The sequence below is a fragment of the Lynx rufus genome, unplaced genomic scaffold (assembly GCF_022079265.1).
Source record: "Lynx rufus isolate CCGP_SWC_20201006 ecotype Redwood Valley unplaced genomic scaffold, mLynRuf1.p SCAF_1, whole genome shotgun sequence".
NCBI classification, from domain to species: Eukaryota; Metazoa; Chordata; class Mammalia; order Carnivora; family Felidae; genus Lynx; species Lynx rufus.
The window spans coordinates 202,809,261-202,827,994 of NW_025814823.1; the positions used below are offsets into that span (position 1 = coordinate 202,809,261).

The following is an 18,734-nucleotide window of genomic DNA, read 5'->3' on the forward strand; positions in this document are numbered from 1 at the left end:
AAAGAGAAAATATGTCATTGAAATTGACAGTGCATGATGTATGATTGGTGTGGGTATACGTATACTTGTCTATAAATGCGAGGATAAGTTTTGACACAAGACTGATGAAATCTTCAAATCGACAAGCATTTACTTTTACATAATCCTGGGGGTAGGGACAAGGGGAGAGAAGACCTATTACAGTTCTTTCTTGTACTACTACTTTTATCCCAAGAGTCGGGATGATAGTAACTATGAAAGGTATATGCAGTTGTATATCTTGCCAAAATGTAACCCAAGTAGTCTAAGAAGGAGAAGTAATGTAAAATAAAGGTATCTTGGTTAACAGAAATTTCTGTCATAGAAATTTACATCATTTACACAACAAAACTGCCAGCAGAGGATACCTATGACCAGGATGACGTAACTCATATTTCTGGAGACTATTTCATGATGATAGGGTTGTGCTAGTCGATCTGCTTCTTCATGTTTATATGTATAGACTTGTAACAAATATGCAGTCTGTTCACTACAGGGTCAATAGACTTTAAATAACCCTCATGAAAATAACATTACAATCATCTTCAATGAATTCAATTACACTGTGTTAACCTGGAATAAAGTTCCTGGTTTTGTTCCAATTTTAATATAAGGTGAGATGAGAATGTTTCAAAAGGCAGCTAGTAATCATAAACATGTTGAAAATTAAATCAGAAATTTTAAGGAAGAAATAGTTAGAAAAATAGAGGGAATGTATTTAAAGTATTTGTTCAACGAAACAGTGGTAAAAGTGCAAGTTTTAAGTAGATTCTAGTTTAAAATCTAGAGTAGTCTCGGGGCACCTGGGTAGTTGAGTCGGTTAAGTGTCTGACTTCAGCTCAGGTCATGATCTCACGGTCTGTGAGTTTGAACCCTGTGTCGGGGTCTTTGCTGACAGCTCAGAGCCTGGAGCCTGTTTCAGATTCTGTGTCTCCCTCTCTCTTTGCCCCTCCTCCCACGCATGCTCTGTCTCTCTTACTCTCAAACATAAATAAAACATAAAATTTTTTTTTAAAACCTAGAGTAGTCTGTTCAATTATTTTTAACCTCAGAACAAAATTGGTTTTTCTCATTTCAAACTAAAAAAGAAGGAAGCGTAAATATTTGGAGTACTATGAAGCCATGGGCTAGCCTAAAGTTTATGGTTGACCTAATCTGTACTCCTAAGATATAATTTATATTACCAGTATTTTTAGTATCTTAGTGTTTGATTGATTGGTAATTTGACATGTAAAGTACTTCAAAGCATCTCTAAAGAGTCTTCCCTGAAATGATTTTTTTAAGGTAGATCTTCTTGTTTTATGCTTCTCCCTTATTTCCATGCATATTACTTGTTAAATATAGGGGAGGTTGTCTTTGTTCTTTTATCAGGTAAATGGAGGATTGAGTGTTCTTGAATTTATTTCTGTAATACTTTATATCAAATAATTTTTAGAATTCTATAAACAATGCATTGCTTTAGGAATATATTAATTAGATTTTAATTTGTAATCATTGAAGGAGTTACCATATTTACAGAACAAACACTTCATTCTTGTACTCATTTATTTAACCATAAGTCATTAAATTTCTTTATGATGGGGCAAAGAATGGTTATTGTCTATTAAAATCTGATTTTTTTATTTGTTGTAGGTTTTATTGGGATTTAATAATGCTTATAATGATGGTTGGAAATCTGGTCATCATACCAGTTGGAATCACATTCTTTACAGAACAAACAACAACACCATGGATTATTTTCAATGTGGCATCAGATACAGTTTTCCTTTTGGACCTGATAATGAATTTTAGGACTGGCACTGTCAATGAAGACAGTTCTGAAATCATCCTGGACCCTAAAGTGATCAAGATGAATTATTTAAAAAGCTGGTTTGTGGTTGACTTCATCTCATCAATCCCAGTGGATTATATCTTTCTCATTGTAGAAAAAGGAATGGATTCAGAAGTTTACAAGACAGCCAGGGCACTTCGCATTGTGAGGTTTACAAAAATTCTCAGTCTCTTGCGTTTGTTGCGACTTTCAAGGTTAATTAGATACATACATCAGTGGGAAGAGGTAAGACACATCTTTTACTTTTTTCAAGCCACTATATCATGAGATTGTTAACTATCACTTTTAAGATGAACACCTGTACAATGTGTAATAAGTTTTATGAGATTCAAGAAGAAAAATTCTACTTATTCTTTTTGGTGCATAAGTGATGTATTTGTATCTTCAAAAGATATGGTCAAATACTGGATTTGAATCAACTGAAAAAAATAGTGATTATAAAACATTTGTTTTATGCCAATTAAGTCTCTTTAAAAACAAATCCCCTCTAATCAACAAATGTTTATCCTAACCAATGCAGTCCCTTCTCTACCATGGGAAGTTTCTTTTTATTTAATATGAATACATCAAGTACCATCTTTGAACAAAGATGTGTAGGGACTGATTGCTAATCTAGTTTGCATCATTAGTTCTGTGAGATAATCTGGTTTATATTTCATCTAACACTGAAATTTCAGAGAATTTGTGTTTGAAGAAAAAACTTTGAAAAAGTATTTCCAAGTTGTATATATAGAGACTAATTTCAGCATAATAATTTGCTCAGTGTTATGCTTTGCCTGTAATTAATTATTATAGTTTTGCCCTATTAATTCGTTTCAAAATACTGAAAAACAGGATACCCTGGGGAGAAATTATTACATAGAAAACACAAATAGTACAGTGCATAAATACAGTGAATCTGGCCAATGTTTTGCTGAAGAGGGCATCTGTTGTTCTTAGGCAGTGGGTGGGTCCTGAAAGGGCTCAGCCAACTGGAGTTTCCAAGGATCTGAGTTAAATGTGCCATCACTGAGCAAAGGAGTTTATGTCCCTAATTCCAGAGTATGCATAATAACCTTTTTGACTTTATTTTCCTTCTAAGTCTGCTTTTTTACATTAATTATAACCTGAATTTTACTGTTTGCATAAAAATGAGGGTCAAAAACGCCCGGAGTCTCTAAACTAGTACTAATGACAACAGTATACTGGCAATAGATTACTTATTGCTTTACTCACTACCAAACTGCTTTTTAACATGTTTGGGAAGAATTATGTTTTGGAATTTAGGTTTAAACCAGTCATAGAATAGAAATTCTGTGAACATTCGCTCTGCTTTCTGTGAGACAGTAGCTGTGTTTTGTGTGTGCCTGTCAATGACATTTTGGTTCACAGGATTTCAGAAAATGACATGCAATAATAAAACACTGTGTAAGACACTGCTGAAAGGCATAAAAATGGGTCATTCTTAAAATATGGATATGGATTATATTCAAAATCAAAAGAAGCACGTTTGAGAAATTGGATTCATCTTGTAATGTGTCTCTATATAGCACATTCCATCTAAAATGTAATAAATGTTTGGTTCTTAAAATCTGTTATACCAGTTTGAGATTAATATCAAATCAAGATGATTATTGATAATAATAGTTAATATTTATTGAGGGCTTATTATATGTCAAATGATATATTGTATTCTTTACATGGATTAGTTCCCTTTCCTAATTTTGGTAGCTTGCCCAGAAAACCGGAGTTGGTAAAAGCTGGAGCTGGGATTCTAACCTTCTAATCTGACCCCAGGGCAAATGCTTTTAACATTTTATAACATTATATAACAAAACTGTGTAGTTTCTTACTATTACATGCATTCTTTCAATGATAAATACCTTAATATTCCACTGTTGTATAGATTGAATAAGAAATTGTAGGAAACTTTTCTTAACAAAGATTGTGTCTGTGCAACATTAGAGTTGAGCATTTACCTCTTAAAACATGGTCACAAGCGTGTTTTGTTTTGTTTTTTTTTATGAATATCCTGTAAGAAGAAAAGTCATTGCTATAAATAGCCAGGCAATTAAAAATACAGTGGGCAATGTGACTATTTGCAGTGTCTTGTAGTTTTAACCCAATTACCCTAGGGAGTGGTAGCAGGATAAACAGATGGTGTCCTATCAGATAAAATGGCAGGCCACGCAGTCATAGAAGAGGACACTCCTTATACTGTTGCCCTCTGATTCCTGGCAGTGGTGACAGGCACCTAGATCTGTGTAACATGATGGTGTTTTAAAGATGCCATGATATAGTTCAGGGTCATCGGCTTTCTGCCATCATTACTATAAAATGCAATTTAATATGCACTTACAGAAATTTGGTAGCCAAACACATTGAGCCTAGAGTTGTGAGTTGGCAAGATCTTTCTTATAAATAAATGATCTTGATGATAAAATGAACCATAAACTCATTTAAGTGAAGGATGTTTTCCTGATTATATGATGTATGTGGAGAATCACATATATCAGTGATATTTAATGTCTGCTAGTAATACTGTTAAACAGGGAAGAAACAGGAATAATTAATCCAGAATTTGATACAAATTATTTCATCACCTACATGATTCAAACCAAAAGCAGAGAGAAACTTGAATGGTTCCAAAGTGGCGGATCTTTACCTGATTTTTATAAATGCCACTGGGATGTGTTTACATGTAGAACATACAACAAATAAATCCGAAGAATTTGCTCTGTGAGCATTTGGCATAAGACTGCAGAGGAAGATGTGAGTTCACCCACATGTCTTTGAGTTCTGAGTGTTTTAGTACCAAGCTGGCTAATGCTAAATTCAGCAAATTTGGGGAAGTAATGTGTGAAGTCTGGAAGCTGCCACTGTTCTAAATGAATCATTCCCAAGGAAAGTGGCTGCCTTCTATAGGAAACTGCTTCCATCTTCAATGATGCATTTTTTTTTTTTCGGTCTGAATTAGTTCAACTGAAAAACAACAAGAAGTGCCAAAGCCAAATAAATTAGAGAAATATTGTGAATGAAATACAGAAACTTTAAAATTTAGCCCTTATGTTACTGTCATTACTAAAGTTGAATGTAGTGGCTAATGTAGAAGGAAAGGGGTGATTTGGCCAACTAATTTCTGAAATACTTGGTGTTAAGGAGTCAGGAGGGAAGTTGTTTTCACAAGGCAATTAGATCAATGGCTTTAGGATGCAAAAGTAGAGAGCTCTCTGATCCTATACTGAAACTTTACATATGCTAGGTGACATGAAAATCTGTAGCAATTTAGATAAATCAGGCCAGAACATTCCTTTTCCTGTGATCTCCAGAAAACCTAGGTGCATCTTTCCCACTCTTGTATTTTGATTGAAAAAAAAATCATCCCCTTAATTCATCATGTTGTTGTTCATGTTATATTTCCAGTAAAGAGGGACTCAAGCCTGGGTGTTATTTTGTAACACATCACAGAAGAAGCCCATTTTCTGTGACCTAAAAGAAACAAAGTGAGGAAATCCCCCTCCCCCACCAAATAAAATGGCGCATTAGTAGCAATTTAGGACCATCCCAAACCCTGAAGAGATAAAAGGTAGATTAAGAGGTTAGGAACAGGAGATTATTCAGTTAGCAAAGGTGAAGTGTTCTAGGATCCTGAAATCCTTCATTTGCTGATGTCAGTCACTTTATCAAAGAGGGATAACCCTTGATATTATTTGAGATTTAGGAAATAGTAATTGAAAAGAGACATATTCTCTGTAATGGTTATCTTTTTTGTAGGATCGTATGTCACATAAAGTGTAAAATCTTCATGCACAATGTAAAAAAAGTGTTGGAAATGCATGACGCTTGTGTAATAAGTATGGCTTTGGAATACAGATGTATAATATTTTATTCTGTATTCCTTATCTCCTGTCCCCTCAATCTTCCTTGTGTAGATTTGAGACATGCCATAATTAAATAAATCCATTTTAGGCTGGAAGAGGGCTTATGGTTCTGATCTTCATATATGTCTGTAGCAATTTCAGATGAATAATGTCTACGGAACATTGAGATGCTCTTCTTGCAATCAATATTAGATTTTTATGTTAGCTTAGAGGTAGGTTTATATACAAAGTGTGTTTAACAACAGAGCATTAATAAGGAAATTTATTCCACAGGGAGCTGATGCAGACTGTGGTTTCTGTCTTTGGTTAATTTTAGCATTCTAATTGGTTTAGATTAGAAACTAACTCTTGCTATAAATTGCCTATCTATAATTACACAATACATACTCTAACTACTTTCATTTTTTAAGAAAACACATCGAATTCTAAGATTTGCTGTAAGCAAACACCAGTATTTTCCTACACTTACCCCCCAACTAAAAGTAAGAGAGACTCTATTGCCTATCACATCAAATCTGTGTTTCTTTGCTGTGCCTTCAAGGCTCTCCAGCAAACTGTTCCCCCATCTCACCACTGTCACTTCACATTTGTACCCAACAACTCTCTCCTGTTTGTGTTTTAGTTTTACAGTGCTTGCAGAGAATGGTTCTTTCTGCTTCTGCAGTTTTGCGTGTGCCACACCTCAGATGTGGAAAGCTTTTTTCTTTGTTTTCTATCATTCCTTTAAAAACTAGGCTGAAACTCATCTCCAGAAAATATTCGACCTGGAGGGACTGGGCTGTAATGGCCAGTGCCTTTAATTTGGGTTGTTTTACTGGCCCTTCTTGCATTTGTTCATGCAGATAGCTTCCTTGCTAATGCTTATTTATATGCATTTTCCTTTTCTTTTGCTGGGTATAGGCGTCTATAGGGAACAGTCCTTGTCAACTTTGCCTTTGACTCTCCTTGTACACTGGTACAGAGTTCTGAAAGGTTATCAGAGCATGTCTGTCCCCTAAATACATGGCAGTCCTCCATGTTCTAAATCCATTAAATAATTGCAAGGGAATATTCATTTTTTACTCCCAAGCAATTACTGAGTAGCTCCTATGTGCAGATGCTGCATGAGAGAATTCAAAGCAGATCCCAGCTTTCCAGCTTTGTAGGAAAAACAGACATGTGAGCAAATAATCACAGATGGTGTGGTAAGTGGCAGAATAAAGGAGGGAGTGAACAACAGAGGGTTTTTTTTTTTTTTTTTTTTTTTTTTTTTGCACAAGAAGAGAGGCTCACAGTTATCTGAACTGAGTTTCAAAGCTGGAGTCTGAATTCCCAAGCTGACTGAACGGGAAAGGGAAGGGCATTCCAGTGAGATCTGAGGGACAGGCAGCCTGGCTCAGACAGCAGTTCCATATCTCCAGAATCTAGGTTGTAAAGGGAGTGAGTTTGGAGCTATAGACATGAATTTGTGCTAATGATGGACCTAATAAGGTGTCATTGAGGCATTTAGGTAGAGGGGCTGCATTTTAGAGTGCTGCAGAATGAAGGGGATTAGAGACCACTGAGGATGGACTTAATAATACCAGTTAGGAGGGGCACCTGGGTGGCTCAGTAGGTTGAGTGACCTACTTCGGCTCAGGTCAAGATCTCACGGTTTGTGAGTTCGAGCCTCACATCGGGCTCTGTGCCAACAGCCCAGAGCCTGGAGCCTGCTTCTGATTCTGTGTCTGCCTCTCTCTCTGCCCCTCCCCCACTCATGCTCTGTCTCTCTCTGTCTCAGAAATAAATAAACATTAAAATAATCATAATAATACCAGTTAGGAAACAAATGTATCACACATTTGCCTACATCTATACAGCAAGTGTGCTATTTAGTTTTCTAGAGGGAGATTTAACTTTTACAAGTACTCTTGCCCTTGAAATGTTTGTAGCAATAGTAAAATATGAGATGATCTTATATGAAGTCTTTTTTAATGTTTTGTAATTTCAGTGTCAATTATAATTGATATAATGAATATTATCGTATATAATATATATTATATCATATATTATATATAATGAATATTATCATATATAATATATATATTATATCATATATAATATATATAATTATGTATAAATATATGTGCTATATTAGTATGTATAGCACATGTACTAATATTAATATTATTGATATAATTGTATTTGAGATTTGTATTTTGCATCACCAGAAACATGGTGATGTGAAATGAACACTATACTGGAAATTAGTATATGTAGGACTTCATTCAGATTGTGTGCCTTTCATTTTCTATTTAATCTAGGGAGAAGCCCTTACAGTGAGTGATTCATGCCTATAAACTTGATGGAAAGTTGTGAAGTTCAAACAAAATGAAATGCATGTATGTATGTGTGTATACACACACACACATTCATAAGATTCATGATGCCATCTTTTTCACATTAACACATTTGCTGACATTGACATTATTACCTGTGTGTGGTGAGTTGCTTAATACTTTCTGCAGGCAAATATTGATTCTGCTAAAGACCACTAGGTGTCCTCTACTGGTTGTGTTACCTCAGGGTTCTATATTCTAAAAAAAACAAAATTGTCTTCTTTGGCAACTGTTCACTTACACTCTCTTAAAATCACCTAATTCTTGGCTGTTTATGTCTAGGTAAAATAGATGACTATGGCTATTCATATATGCAAAAATAATTTCTCTTTCCCTATACTTTCTCCTCAGGTTAAACAAAGAGTTTATGTTCTTTCTCTAAGGAATTATTTTTATTCTGAGAGAATTGTTTTCAATTATTATACTGTGTATTTTCTAAGATGATATTTTAACAGATACCCTGGAGTTCTAAAGTACAATGTGAAAAGCTCTATTTGGGTATGAAATGTTGTGAGACCAAGATAGTTAAGTAGAATTAACAAAGTATGCGTGGGTATATGTCTGTGTGTGTGAGAGGTGAGATACGTGATTTTATGAACGCTCTTTGTTAGTGCCCTACAGCACACCTGTATAATTCTGATGCTTTGGACATGGAATTCTCAGTTTCATGAAAAACAAGATCATATTTGAAATGTTCAGAACTTTATTTTAAGATTAAAATTCTAGACGTTATTAATGTCCTATTATGGGCCCAGCCTGTGTTTCCATTTTGCACGTTTTTATACACTTCCATGGCTGTATGTTGATAATAGCCAGACACGTATCCAAAGCTTTAAAATCATGTATCTCCTATCTCAAAGTCTACACAAGTGTGTGACGTCTCCATAAAGATATCTCTTGAGATCGTCAAGCTCAGTATGTCCATTTCCCATTCAAGTGTTCTCCTCTGTTTCTTTTTACTCAGTTAAAATCTCAGCGGTATCCTTGACTTCTCCTTTGCTTTCAATCTCTGTAGCTAACAATAACCAGATCCTATTGGTTCTACTTCTTGAAGGAGGTTTGAATTCTCATACTGTATCCCTGAATCTTCTCTATCTTCATCCTAGTTCAAGCCAACACCAGTCATCGCTCATTTGTTATATTTCTCATTTTATAATAGACTAATTACTAGATTTTAAAATTCACCCTTGCTTGTCTTCCCAAGACCTCAAAAGTGCTATTTTTAAAGAGCAAATATTACTATGTCATCTACCTACTGAAAATATTTCTATGATTTTTCATTACTATTGGGAAAAAATCCAAAATTCAAGGTCCTTTGAAATCTGAGTCTTTTTATTTGAGCCTGGGAAACTACTTGCTCCTTATTTTTTACTATGCTGGACTTCTTTATATGCTGTTTTAAGACCTTACATATGTTGTTTACTTTTCCCAGAATTTTGTTTCTTTGGCCAACCCCAGTTTATCCACCACATTTTGTTCCTTTAATGTTGACTTTAATTTAAACTTCTTTGGGGTAGAATTACCTGATCTCTCAGGTAATGTGAATTCTATCTATAATATCCTGGCATAGCCCATGTGCTTTTGCTTTCTAACATTCATCACTTTTGTAATTTCTCTTCAATGATGCTTTTCCAACTATATATTAAATTCCAGAAGTGGGAGAAAGTCATAAATTTCTTGTATCTTTAGTTCCTAGCAGAGTGTCTGGAAAATAATAAGGCATAGGAACACTTGCTAAATGAGTTAGATTATGCCCTCAAGGAAATTTCAGATTAGTAGTAAAAGCAAACATGTAAATAAACAGGCAAGCAAAACACTAGAGTGTCTTGAATCCAATATTAGAGGCAATTATAGTATAGACAACAAAACAAGAGAGACAGATGCATTATGAGAGTGTGGTGGAAGGTCGAAGAGAAGCTCTAAATAAGGCTTCCTAGTCATGGCAACTTTGAAAACTAAGTTTGAAAGTATATGTCCTTCCAAGTGGATAAGCCTGGGAAATATTCCAAGGGCATTTACAAATCATGAATAAAATCAATCAAGTTCTTCCTTTACAGATGGAGATGATGATAATTTTCTGCCCAATATCATAGAATTGTATAGAGTCTCCAATGAGGTGTTATTGTTGAGCATACTTTGAAACCAGAAAGTTTATAGAAATGTAAATTGTTGTTATCACAAAAGTTGCTACTAGTTTAAAATATGAAAAATCTCAACAGAGAGTTCGACTGTTGGCTCTTTAATGTGCTTACTGCCTGTCCATACATTGGAAGTATTATAAACACTATTATGGATTACTTCCGCCTGAAATATACCGAGTATAGAATTGAAGTAGCAAATAAATCAAACAATTTAGGTCAAAGTGCATTTAGCCTCACATTTATCTGACATAATTTTTCTAGAAAAAATGTTTCCATTTTCCCTTCCATTGTGCACACAGTTACAACATGTATTATGGCTACTGCTATTTTAGACTCATCCACCTGCTGTTAGAGTGAAAACTGGGAATGCCATTTGTTCATGAGTATCGGACACACAATTTATGATGTGATTCTGGTTTAAACATGAATTCTGGTTCAATTTCCAGAGTGTTCATAATAAACATGTGTTACTTTAATTATCTAGGTAGTTATCTCAGTTGAATAGGTCACTTTTGTTGGTCCTGTATACTGTGGTGCACCTGTCTACAAGCGAGAAAGGTGTGATGAGATATGACATAAATTGGAAGATGTTACAGTGCCACCCAAGAATATTTTATTGTTATAAACGATTAAATGAAATTAAACTCCCTTCTGAAGGCAATGTCAAATATACTTATCTAATCATAAAGAGAGAAATGTGTGCTTTTTTATTGTTGGTTTATAACAAACCTATTTTTTCCTTTACGTACAACGTCCAAGAGGTTTTTTTTATTAATTTGAAGTATTTTAGGAAACAAAATTATGTTTGCCTTATGTCAAAAGTAGTAGTTGATACCTGTTTCACTGAGCATAGCATAGTAATTGAGGTACATTAGAAATTGTCACAGAAATTCAGTTTTCTTAACTCACTTATAACTGTAATGAAGGCTCAAGAATAAATAAAATTAGAATCCTCAATCACACTGGATAATGGCTGAGAAAGACCTACTTTGACTACTCTTTCTGTCTTGCTGACGTATTCACTTTAGATTTTGTATTAGAGGAGTCACGTCTTAGTGTGAAAACGAAATACATTTGGTTGGTTATATAATTCTGGTGGCTATTTTGAGTTAAGCCTACCATTTAGGCCATTTTTTTTAAAAGAGGGTCAAAGGGGTCAAAATCTTTTCTTATTACATCTTAAAGTGAAAGTAGACATTGAGTAAGGATTCCAGAAACTAGTCCCAATTCTATATAATTTAAAGCAGTTGCAAAGAAAAAGAATAGCTGTTTTGAGATCATCTTATTCGTCAGGAGTGGTGAAATCAAAAAGGATTTCCCAGTAAGATTGGCCATCAAGTGTGAATTTTGCAATAATGTGCTAATTATCTGAATGTGCTACTTTTTTTGTCATTACTGTTGTGGACATATGAGTTCGGTGAACATACAAAGTAAAGGCAGTTCAGCTTAATTAAAATGAAAGTCAGGAGTATGTTGTACAATTCATGTTTAGATACCATCCTCTCACTTAAAAAAAAAATATGGCCAATGGCTTCTACTTGGCCTATATGATTGTTTTAATAATTGAAGAGAAAATTCATGGGAAAGGATTTTGTGCACTCTACTATGGAAAGTCTAAAGAGACTTATTAATTTAATTTGAGATATAATTTTTATCATATAAATTAACTTAAGATGTAATTAGCCAGTCAAATTATTTCAATGATTTTTTTCACAGAATTTCTGAAAGAATAAAATTCTTACCTTCCTGAATATTGTAGATCATAGCAGAGAGTAAAAGGTAGAGTTTGGACTGTGGCAGCGTGTGCTTTGAAATTTAGAATCCAAGGGCTATAACTGACTAATAATATCTAACAAAACTACTTGGAGTATCAGTTAACTTTGTGGAGGTTACAGTGTTTGAGTATGGGAAGCAGTTCTCCATTATGTGAACATATTCATCTCCGTGACACTGAGGAGAAGCATAATAAATGTCCAGAACAGATGCTTCTAGTTGACTGGGAGTGAATCATAAGCATGCAAGTGTACAAGTTTTAATAATATTGTACAATTAAAATGCTTCCCCTTTTTATTTAATCTGAAATTCAGAGAAATGCAGTCTTCGCTAGTCCTTAACCTGGTAGAGGATGACCTCCCCTCCTTCCTCTGGCATGTATTTGCTGTAGAAGCAAAATAATTTTAGAATGACAGATATTACCAAAAAAAATGCTACTAATTTGTTAGGAAAGGGTTACTGAAGAACTTCTAGATTTATGATCATTTAGGCTCACATAAATTATTACCTTTAGAATAATATTAGAACATGTATGGATTCCAAAAGTAGTATATGTATTTCCTCTTCTGACTTTCAGGGCCAGGTTATGATTAACAGACTTGAAAGTACTAAATGACTGATGAGTCATTTTTATGGCTTTTTCAGCTTGAAGAGTATCCTATAGACCTTCAAATATACTCAAACATTACCAAATAACATTGTAGCAGGCTACTGGTTGGCGGGTGGAGAGAGTAATTCTTGAATAGTAGAGAGCAATTCTCTATACAAAAAAGATAGATATATATATGAATATGTGTATCATAACTTGAGTGAGAGGTGCCTTTGTGTGAGAGACGGGCTCTCCAGGCTGTAAGAAGTTTAGTTGGGCTGCAGAGGAGACAGGGAGACATCAGAAAGCAATTAAGAAAAAAAATATTTTACAGTTTTGCTGAAGTCTTTCCTTGTTGCCAAATTATCAGTATTTGCCTAATATCAAAGATGAATGTTTTAGTGTTTCTAAGTGTTACTGCTGGACTTTTACCAACTAAATCAACCATCCCCCTTCCCTTTAATAGAATTGTTATTTCAGATGTTCCAAAAATCTCCAAAGTCTTGAAATTAGAAAGTGGCTCTGTGGCTTCAGATTAAAAAAAAATTTCCAGTTAGCACATGTTCTAGCAAAATGCTACTGTTTTTGAAAGAATTCTGTTCAGTAGCGTATTTCTTAAATGTATGATTGTATATATCCAGTTAAACACTGTATATGTAATATATACTAACTCTTCTAAATAAAAATAAGAGACAAGGTGGTTAGATACTTACCTGACTTCTCATTTGCCAACTTCATGTCTTTATATAATTACCAAGTATAGTATTTCATCTATATTAAATGACCATCCACCACATGCTAAGCACTGTACTGTGTACAGGAGTATAAAGATAGATAATCCACAACCATGGCTAAAAGTGATTTTGTAATCGAGTGGAGGGGTTAGAAAAGGACATCAACGCTCATAACAGATGTGTGAATTCTTATCTATTGGAAATTGCTGAATGGAAGATTTTAATAACGATTCTAAGGCTATATCTCATTTCAGTCTGAATCACAAAGCTCGATCAATTCATAAAGTTGCTAATGGAGCAGGAGTAGGGAGTGGTGGTATCTGGACCAAGTATCTGCCATCCTTTGATTAGTCATTAGAAACAAAAAGGGCTATTAAATACCACGTGTTACTAAAATGTGAAATCTGCTGAGGTTTACAAACCAAAAAAAAAAAAAAAGCACTTTTATTAATATAATACTAAAACCGCATTGAGTTTGCAAAATGACTTCCATACTGGAATAGGAAATATTTCATTTCATTCAAATCATTGAAATTTGTGAAAGACTCCTAAATATTGAAAGTTTTTTTTAAGAAGAAAGACAATATATTTAAATTTCATACACAGTATTATAACATCTGTAATTAGTGAGAGAATTTAGCAAAAAAGAACCTAGATTCGCTCTCTTTCTCTCTCTTTTCTATAGTACAGATGCTCTTGCATGGGACTCCTAACTAGAAAATGTGTTATTCCAATTAGATGAATGATCCTTAAGAAATATCAAGAAGCTGAACTGTATTCGGGACCTGAGTGCCCAACAGCAAATCAGCTGTTCTGTAAATATGGAAACACCCGCTCTATTCAGAATGCTTGAATCGTGTCCACATTCTGTGCATAAGTATCATGTTCATCTTTGTGCCTCCTAGTTCCTGCCCCTGCACTGAGTCACTTGTAGTATGGGTACCTGCAGATACTGCTGCAATTTTCTTTCCTGATGAACCCTTGTGTTGATAGAGTCTACCTACAAAAGAAATGTATTCTTTCCATCAAAGGCTGTTCTCAAATATCCCTTCAGTGGTAAGACTATTTATTGATGTTGTTTTTATTGTTGTGGTGGTGACGGTGGTTGTCAGTCTTGTTGAGAAGAAGCAGGCCAGTGAAATTACCCTGAGTCTCGGGCTGGATAATACTATCTGTTCTTCAGAGAAGTGAGGAGTCAGATGTTCTAGCTGTAACGATAGATGTCATGATAGAAAATCAACTCCTTTCTCTGCTTCCTGAGAAAGCGACGTCCCTCCGGTATCAATTCCTCTTATCACCTTTACTTCTATGGAAGCAGGAATTTTTCCCTGTCCTCCCTCTGTCACATTTCCCATTAGAAGGTTTGCTAACAATGAGTGTAAACGAAATCTCTATTGGTAATTTTTTTTTACAACTGTGAAAAAAGAAACATAATTCTCTTATCAGGAGACACACACACACAGGAGAGAGAGCCTTAGCATAGGGTCAGGGCATCCTATTTGAGGACTTTGGGTACTATCTATTTCATTATCCCTTCAACTGAGGAATGGAATATTGGGGGTGAATAAGTCAGTGTGATACACTCCTTAGATGGAGAACTATTGATTTTATCTATTCATTAGTTTCTATATTATTTTATTTCTCCTTTCAAAACAGATAAAAGTTGTATGAAAAAAAAAGGTCATTATCGAGATGATTAAATTCAAAATAGAATACTTCCAAATTGGCAAAATAAGTTGCTTAACTTGCAAGACCAAAGATATCAAGTTAATTATTTTTCCTTTTTACCTAATATAGATATCCAGACGATATTTATTTTGTTCAATTATTTTATTTGACACGGAAAGTAAATGACTGCTTCAGGTTAAAAACTACAATTTAAATGTGATACAATTTTACACATTCTATAAACATTTTATTTTTTTAAGATTTAAAAAAATGTGTATGTATTTATTTTCAGAGACAGAGACAGAGAGGGGCGGGGAGAGACAGAAAGAGAGGGAGAGAGAGAATCCCAAGCAGGCTCCATGCTGTCAGCACAGAGCCTGATGAGGCTCCGTCTCACAACCATGAGATCAAAACCTGAGCTGAAATCAGGAGTTGGACGATTAACCAGACTGAGCCACCCAGGCTCCCTTATAAACATTTTCTTCGAAATTATGCTATTAAATTTTTCCTAAAGGAAAAAAAAAGTGTTCAGTGTATTTTTCTAAAGAAAATAATCAAAATAATTTCCTCACAGTTCAGTCATGCAGGCATGTAATTGTTACAAACTTGGGGCTGCCAAACGAAATCAAGGTGTCATTGAATTTGGGAGAGGGTTTCCTTAGAGTGTTCCCCTTGTGCTCTAACAGTTTTTAGAAATCTTGTTCGATATTTCCTAGTGTGCGGTTTGTGATGGTTTTGTGGAGATGCAATTTTGTTTTTGTTTTTTAGTATTGAAAGTGTTACCACTCAGTCCAGGGTATCTTGGTAGCTTTTTGCAGGGATGTCTGTGTGTTGTTCTACTACATATCCATCACAGGTAGGCGAGCAGTCTTGCTCCTTGTTGCCTGGAACCTGGATGCAGACGGATGAGGCAGGTCCCTTCTTGATCACTGCCAGTCATTTTCACAAGGAGATAAAAAGCTGTGTAGGGTCTTGATGGACAAGATCAGATCAGCAAGTGATCTGACCCCAAGGTGATACATATTACTTTCCATAACTCTTTGGCTAGAAGTTGTCGTCTCACCTCATCCAGTCACAAGAGAGTCAGGAAAAACAATCCACTATGGACCTGCGAGGCAGAGAGCTACAGCTATATGTTTAACAGCACTACTTTAGGCGTTGGAATAGCTGAGAGATGGAGGCAGAGTGTGTCTCAGACGGATTACTAGATTGGCCTGTGGCTAACTTGCATTAAACTTGGACCTATTCACAGTAAAATCATGGACTTGCTTGATCATCCCATTGTTTTTCTCTCATGGATATTTTTGGTTTTAGACAAAAAACCATCTCACTAGTGATGAGGTCATGATGGAGGAAACATGCTATACCTTCCTATGATATAGTGACTATACCATTTATTAAGTTATTCATTCTTTCTTGGTTTGTTGAATAAATATATTATGTACTCATAGTATATGCTATGCATATAGATTACAAGAGTTCACACACAAAAAGAGCTTCCATTATTAATTAATGTAGAGTCGAATCATATAAGTAGAAAGGAGTTGAAATATAGTGTGCTGTGAGGGAGGAAATGACAGAGTTCTCTGTGAAGATGTATCACACTTTTGGGGACTAGAGAAAGCTTCCTGCAGGAAGTCATCTCTGAATTGAGACTTCTAAGATGCGTAGGACTTAACGAAAAAAAGTAAGAGAATGATGTCATAACCAAGGGAGTATTTCTTAAGTGAAAAGACATTTAAGAGTGTCTTTAAGTAAAGCCTACATAGTCCACATAGCTTGAATAGAGAGAGAAGTTGGAAAGATAAACTGGTATTTTGGAAGTCAAATTTAAGAATATAGTCTTTATCCTGAGAACAGTAAGAAACATTTGAATGGTTTTAAGCAACAATGTAATACATTTATTTCACAAATGTATAATGCTTACTCTGAAACTATATGTGCTTCTAAGAACTTCCAAATATTAATTTAATTAATCCCCCCGAAGAACCCTATGTAGTAGGTAATATCATCATTTCATAAACAAATGAGTCTGAGGAACAAAGAGATGAACACTGCCTAAGTTGCACTAGGCTAGTCAATGACAATGCCAGGATTCAAATCCATGCAAACTGCATGGTCCAAAGTCTTCACAAACAGGTCTTGCCCTCTTTCTCCTGTATTGCGTAGATGTAAATGTGACTGAAAACAGCATACAAAAAGAGGTTTGTAAAAAGAGGCAGGTAAGATTTCTGGTAGGTCATCCATTAAGTGTCATTGCTATAATTTAGACAAGAGATGAGATAGGGTGACAATAGTGCTACTATCATGTGACGTCCTTTCTGAGTTCACACAGTGCTTAGAAAGCTGATGGACATTCCTTTAGGCATCAGGGAACAGGCACTTACTATGGATGACTCCATCAGAGATGCCTCTTGGGTATATCAATTATAAAGCAATCTTTATTTTACTTAGTTTTTGTAAGTGAACTCAACCTTAATAGGAATTTAAATCACTCTATTAATGGAAGTACTGATTTCCAAGCTTCAAAACATCAGACTTAGTGTGAGTTTAATAATTTATTAAATGTGGATGGGTATTTGCATAATTTAATCTCCTAGCCTCCACATTAAAAGAATTACAATGCTTAATTTTTTGACTTTGGCCCAATCAAGTAGAGAATAATAAGTGTTATGAATATATGATATAATTGGAATAATTTTTTTACAAGAAGACTTTATTGTACTTGAAATTTGGAGAACACCAGAATTATACAATCAGACATTGAGAGTGCTTCATAATGTATCCATTATCCTTAGAATGTGTTACTTTGTTTGGATTTCATTTTTCAAACAATTCATTCTTTAAAAATACTTAAAAATCAAACACAGTTCTTAGACTATTGGTGAATGTTGCTACTGTTATTATTTTTTTAATCGCTTTTTGATTCTATGCCTTGTTCCAATTCATTTGTATTTATTTTATGGCCTAGAATAGGGCTATCTTAGTGAATGTCCTTATATGTACTTAAGTATATACGTTTTCTGCTGTTATTGGTTAGAGTGTTCTATCATCGACAATTGACAGTGGTAATTCTAATCATTTATATCCCTACTGATTTTTATGATTGCTTGTTCTGGCAATTCTTGAGAGAGAGAGTAAAATATGCAACTATCATTTTGGATTTGTCCATTTCTCCTTTTAGTTCTATCAGTTTTTACTTTATGTACTTTGAAGCTGTGCTAGGAGTTTTTTTTTAAAGTAATTTTTAATGTTTTTTTATTTATTTTGAGAGATAGATCACAAGCAGAGGAGGAGCAGGGAGAGAGGGAAGCAGAGAATCCCAAGCAGGCTCCATGCTGTCAGTGCAGAGCCCAACATGGGGCTTAACTCACAAACTGTGAGATCATGACCTGAGCTGACATCAAGAATCAGACACCTAACCAACTGAGCCACCCAGGCGCCTCTGTGCTATGAGTTTTATACATTGTGAAGATTGTCATGTCCTCTTGATGAATTGCTCTTTTATCACCATAAAACGAGCCTTTTAATCTTTAATATCTACTTTGATGTAAATATAACCACTTCATCTTTTTAATTAATATTTGTATACCTTTTTCTACCTTTTATTTTCAAGCTGTGTTTTTATTTTCAAGTATCTTGTAGACAGCAAGTGGTTAAATCTTGCTTTTGTTTATTAAATCTAATCTATGCCTTTTAACTGAAACCATTTACATTTAATATTTTGATTGCTATCGTTGGGTTTAAATCTACCCTCTTAGTA

The 18,734-nt window shown here is 34.7% G+C and overlaps 1 protein-coding gene across 1 annotated transcript in view; it reads left to right on the forward strand.

Moving 5' to 3' along the window:
- Positions 1-18,734, forward strand: part of HCN1 (hyperpolarization activated cyclic nucleotide gated potassium channel 1) — a 386,678-nt gene that overhangs the window by 47,561 nt on the left and 320,383 nt on the right. The window contains exon 2 of the mRNA XM_047073732.1: positions 1,651-2,074. Coding sequence (XP_046929688.1) covers positions 1,651-2,074 — 424 coding nt within the window. The remainder of the gene's footprint in view (positions 1-1,650; positions 2,075-18,734) is intronic.